The 5,476-nt window shown below is 40.8% G+C and overlaps 1 protein-coding gene across 4 annotated transcripts in view; it reads left to right on the top strand.

The window, feature by feature from the left end:
* Window positions 1–358: 358 nt before the first annotated feature.
* pspc1 (paraspeckle component 1) overlaps window positions 359–5,476 on the top strand; it is a 36,712-nt gene continuing 31,594 nt past the window's right edge. For 3 of the 4 annotated variants that reach the window (XR_005005966.1, XR_005005967.1, XM_036557118.1), the window contains exons 1-6: window positions 359–834; window positions 3,634–3,935; window positions 4,083–4,178; window positions 4,267–4,463; window positions 4,590–4,674; window positions 4,994–5,114. Coding sequence is in view for 2 of the 4 variants with exons in the window: in XM_036557118.1 (XP_036413011.1) it covers window positions 463–834; window positions 3,634–3,935; window positions 4,083–4,178; window positions 4,267–4,463; window positions 4,590–4,674; window positions 4,994–5,114 (1,173 nt within the window). In the remaining 2 variants the exon portion in view is untranslated. The remainder of the gene's footprint in view (window positions 835–3,633; window positions 3,936–4,082; window positions 4,179–4,266; window positions 4,464–4,589; window positions 4,675–4,993; window positions 5,115–5,476) is intronic. The other variant, XM_036557117.1, reaches the window with a different exon arrangement.

The raw sequence follows: 5,476 nt of genomic DNA, 5'->3' as shown, positions 1-5,476 counted from the left end.
CACGAAGAACCGTTTAAGCATGAAATGGTTCTGTATAGAACTCATGGTTCCAAACAGAAACATTGCCTCTTTCTTGAAGAACCATCTTTTTTCCGTCAGTCTGAAGAACCATTTCACCGTGCAGAGAACCATTCAAGCATGAAATGGTTCTATATAAAGAACACCGCCCTTTACTAAATAACCCTTGAAAACCCATCTCTGTAAGAGTGTGGACAGACCGCGGGTGAGTGTGTATTTTGTGGAGGACTGGTCAGAGTCCATTTGGCCATGTTTATGCTCCATATTGCCGGTAGATGGAGCCAGATTTTCGCCGGAAACACAGACCTGGTTTGAAAGGCTGCGCAGACTCAGTTCAGTAACGTGAACTGCAGCCATCCGGACACAGAGAGGGCTGTGATTAGATTATAACCTGAACTGGACACACAGGCATTGTTTACTGTACCTTATATTGCTGCTCCTACTATGGCGAACCGAAACCTCATGCCGGTGAACATTCAGAACAGCGCACCGTCTCCGAATCCGAAGCGTAACCCGGACTCTCCGTCCGCGGAGCGCTCCTCGGGGAAGATGGAGGCGGCGGCGGCGCCATCACCTAAAGTCTCGAGTCCTCCTCCGCCAGAAGCCGAAGGCGGCAGCGAGCCCCGGGAAATGACCCTGGACCTGAAGAGCTTCAGGAGACCGGGGGAGAAAACGTTCACGCAGAGGTGCAGGCTGTTCGTCGGTAACCTCCCTACGGACATCACGGAGGAGGACTTCAGAAGGCTCTTTGCCAAATATGGTGAAGCTAACGAGGTGTTTATCAACCGGGACAGAGGATTCGGATTTATTCGACTGGTAGGTTAAGCACTATTAGTGTAACGTTAGCTGCCTCTTTTGTTTTTTTCGTTAAAATATATAGCGTTACGGTATTTAACGTTACGTTTACAGATGTAGCTACGAATGAAAATGAATAGCTAGCTAACCTAGTTGTCTTAATGTGACCAAGTGTCTTAGGCTCAGTCTCAAATGGCTCCTACCTTCTATGTAGTTCACTTCTTTGGTCATGAAACTAATGCTTATGCACCCAAATGTTTTTTTTCGTAAGCTAACTACATAGTGCACTACGTAGGGTGTAGGGAACCATTAGGGATTAAGCCGTAGACTAATTTACAGCTTGTTTTGCTAGCTAAACCTAGCTAACGTTAGCGTTAAGTGTACGGCGCTGGCTTTGTGGTGACAGAACAGGTCGCTAGCTAGCTAGTTAGCTTGTTGGATAGCTAACAATCCCACTTTTATCTCATGGTGGTCGTTTTAATTGACCCAGCTCTGGAGCTAACGTAACTAAGACTTTCTTACCTTTCAGTTGTTTTTTTTCTCATTTGGGGGAAAAAGCCGTAGCTAGACAGGCAAGCTAGCTAGCTAACACTAGTTAACCTAGCTAGGTTAGCTAATACCAACGGTTCCCTCTTGTTTTAGAGAGAGACGCTAGCCAGACCTGCTTTCTCAAATTTGGTTTCAGAGCCAGTTGTCTTGAAAACTCTGTTCTTCACTGGTGAAGGTAACCTTGCCTACACTTTACAAAGATGGTTCTTGAAGGGTTCTTTAGTAAATGTATTGGTTCTATTTAGAGCCTGAGTTCTATATCTGTATAACTTAGTTTTTCATGGTGAAAATGGTTCTTCAGGTTGATGGAAAATGTGTTGTATGTGGTTCTACATAGAACCCTTTTGAAAATGGTTCTATACAGCACCAAAAAGTGTTCTTCTATATCGTTACAAGCTTGACTTAGTAACAATAGAAGAACTATTTTTGGTGCTCTATAGAACTATTTTACAAAAGGGTTCTTCTGTTGTTACAAGCTTGGCTCTTTTTGTTGCTCTACCCTTTTTCAAAAATATTTTATGTAGAACCATGTACAATCCATTCTCCATTTTACCGTGCAAAGAACCATGTAAGCATGAAATGATTCTAAGTAGAACCATTGCCTTTACTAAAGAACCCTTGAAAACTGCTTTTTTTTAAGTAACCTATGTAGACAGCTAGTTGTGTTCTTTATTCAGCTATTAAAACTGAAAACTCACCTGTCTGACATTATTGCAACAGTATCAGAGGCTGGCCCAGTTAAGTGGTTAACCTGAGGAAAAACCAAACTAGTTTTTGAATGAAATTGCCTGCGCAAGTAAACATAAATGGTGCAGGCGTTCGCTGCACATGCTAAAAAAACTTAGTCATTTGGTCTACAGTAGGTTTTCGTTTGAAGATCATCAATCAGGATTATAGGTCATGTTATGGAGTATTCTGTAGTGCAGCATTTTATTCCTCAGTCTTAATAATTCTGATAGGATTCACAATTTTGTACTGTTTCGCTCTCTTGGTTAATCAATGTCATATCCATCATGTGTTACGTACATAAATCTTTTAATCACTGGAAGTCCCTGTGGTGTCACCCAACCCTGATAGCTGATCAAACTGCTGATTTAAGTTTATGAAATGGAAGTTAAGTGGATTTAAGTTTCTTGACATTTCAAATCTGTTGGTGGTCGTGCTCTTCTCTACACTTACCCTGTAATTACGATGTAATGACACCCCCACTGGCTCTGGCCAGTTTTCATAAAGAAGTATTATTGTGTTGGCTTGTTTCATACCATCACAGTTTTCGCCACGTAAATATTTCATATAGAATAGCAAGGATATCAGATTTTACAAAAAATACCCAAAATGGTTTTAAAAATAAATCCGTTGTAGTTATTCAACTCTTCTTCCGTCAATAATGAGATTCTTTTCTTATGCAAGCTTTATGTAAAAAAAAAAAAACCTTACGCTGTTCTCCTTTCCTGTTATGTTAAAAACAAATATGCTACAGCTTTTGCAGCAGTGCTCGATGGTGCCAAAATAGAACTTCAGTCAGGCCCAAAGGGCACTTCTTGTTCTCTCCCTTCTTTAGACTGTTCTAGTCTATTCGTCAACCACTAAACAAAAAAATCACGAATAAGAAAATAAGGTTTATTTTTTATAGAGATCAAATGTCTGTCCCTCTTTGTATTAGCATTTGGAATTATTAAATTCGGTAACAGATTGAAAGGAAGTTTGAGTGCTTACTAAGGATTTTCTCCTTTCCAGTAAAATAGTGGCAGTTCCCCATAAAATGATTCGTCATTGTTATTAAATTTACTCATGCTGTTTTGCCAGATGGCCCTTTGCCACTGAAAAGATCTTGTAATGTATTTACACACCCTAAACCATTTAAAAACATTCTTTCAAGATAGTTCTAGTTTCCAACTCTTTACAATTACAGTTTAATTCATGGCATGGCAATGTCTCTAGGCTGCTTTTCTATCACCAGAGTTTGATGGGTTCCGTCACTCAGCTTGGCGAAGATGAGCCTAATTTGACAGGAAAGGGCTGTAGTTTTGTTATCCAGTTTATGATGTGATTAAAGCGCAGTTTAAGTTTCACACGTGTCACAAGTTTTTTTTTCTAACATTTGAGTAATTGATGATTTGTTTTATATTAGGCCACAAATTTATTCAAAATGCTTATTTAGTCTTGAACATGGATTTTCATCTTTTTACACAGTCATGGTTGGAGTTTTTAATTACAGCTTGTTTGTACTGTTGCTGACTACTGCATTTTTTAAATTTTTTTCTTTTCTAGGAAACCAGAACATTGGCGGAAATTGCTAAGGCTGAGTTGGATGGCACGGTGCTGAGAAACAGGCCAATTCGCGTTCGTTTTGCCACACATGGAGCTGCTCTCACAGTCCGAAACCTCTCACCAGTTGTTACCAATGAGCTTCTAGAGCAAGCTTTTGCACAGTTTGGGCCAGTTGAGCGGGCAATTGTGGTTGTAGATGACCGTGGTAGACCCTCAGGCAAGGGAATTGTGGAGTTTTCCAATAAGCCTGCTGCAAGAAAGGCCCTTGACCGTTGTGCCGAAGGAGCCCTTCTACTCACTTCGTAAGGACACACATTTTTTCAGTTAGACATTAACATTGAACCGTTCTGACTAGGATAATATTTAAAACTTAGATTGTCTGACAGGTGTGACTAAAGAAGCCTTTATTTTATGATGTGGGGTTTATCAAAAAATGTGTTTTGACTTAGGTCACCTCGTCCAGCTGTTGTTGAACCAACAGAGCAGTTTGATGATGAAGATGGCCTTCCAGAAAAGTTGCTGCAAAAATCAGCTCAATATTACAAGTATGTACCATGCACAGTGTTTGTGTTACGTTTGTTGTTACCTATATATTGGGTTTAATATCATGTACTCTTCGTCCCACACTTTTAGGGAAAGGGAACAGCCCCCACGCTTTGCTCAGCCAGGCACCTTTGAGTTTGAGTACTCCTCTCGTTGGAAGGCTCTTGATGAAATGGAGAAACAGCAGAGGGAGCAGGTGAACAGGAACATTCAGGAGGCCAAAGAGAAACTGGAGGCTGAGATGGAGACAGCAAAACATGAGCACCAACTCATGATGATGAGACAAGGTACAAAGATGGCACACCAAGTTTAATTGTGCAGAATCTTTCACTCTCTCTTATTGTTCATTTAAAGACTTAATCGGATAACAGTGCAACGCTGTGCTAACCCATTTTGGTGACTTTGAACATCAGATCTCATGAGACGTCAAGAAGAGTTGCGCCGCCTGGAGGAGCTGAGGAACCGAGAACTGCAGAAGCGCAAGCAGATAGAGATGAGGTACACACTGGAGTTATTCCTCCCTGGTTCATCATTCATTAAAGTTGAAGAATTTAAATGTAGGAATGTCCCTGTCTGTGGTTTTTGTTTGTTTGTTTTTGTTGTTGGTTGGTTGTTTTCTCTCCCCCTTCTTCACCTCTTCACAGTTGGTCACACTTATGTCAGGATTAACACAGCCAGTATATAATCCATTAAAATATTGCCTGATTCTACTCCAGTTTCGATCCTGTGTATCGGCTCAAGACATTCTTAGCTGAGTGAGAAGTTTATCGTTTTGTGCTTCATTTTTCTATTTTGAATATTCCGTTTGTGTCTTCAGACATGAAGAAGAGAGGCGGAGGCGTGAGGAAGAAATGATGCGTCACAGGGACCAGGATGACATGAGGCGTCAGCCTGAGAGTTTCAAGCCTGAGAGTTTCAAGCCTGGCTTTATGGATGGCGTGAGTACAAAACAAAACCCTGTTTTCTTAAACAAGTGGTCCGTAGAGACCCATCTTCCCTACTGCTGCAGTTATTTACACACAATACAGTCTATTTCCTTTTTTGTGTGGTTCAGTCTTGTATCCAAAACATTTGCGCTCTACTGATTTTGGGTTGTAGATATTCTGGTTGGGTTTTTACTTGGGTTGTCTCTAAATGCTATACATCTGTAGCAGCCATGATCAACAGTGACTTCACTGAGGTGGAATTGGAGCACTTGAATGCATGAATTACTAGATGTTGTACCAACTTTAATAGCCCATGTTTATTGATAGCTTTGCATCATGGTTAGGTTTCACACAGTTTTAGCACATAACCCTTG

This window comes from Colossoma macropomum, unplaced genomic scaffold (genome assembly GCF_904425465.1).
Source record: "Colossoma macropomum unplaced genomic scaffold, Colossoma_macropomum, whole genome shotgun sequence".
Taxonomy (NCBI): Eukaryota; Metazoa; Chordata; class Actinopteri; order Characiformes; family Serrasalmidae; genus Colossoma; species Colossoma macropomum.
Note: the sequence above shows the minus strand (reverse complement) of the source record. Positions and strands in the feature narration are given on the sequence as shown.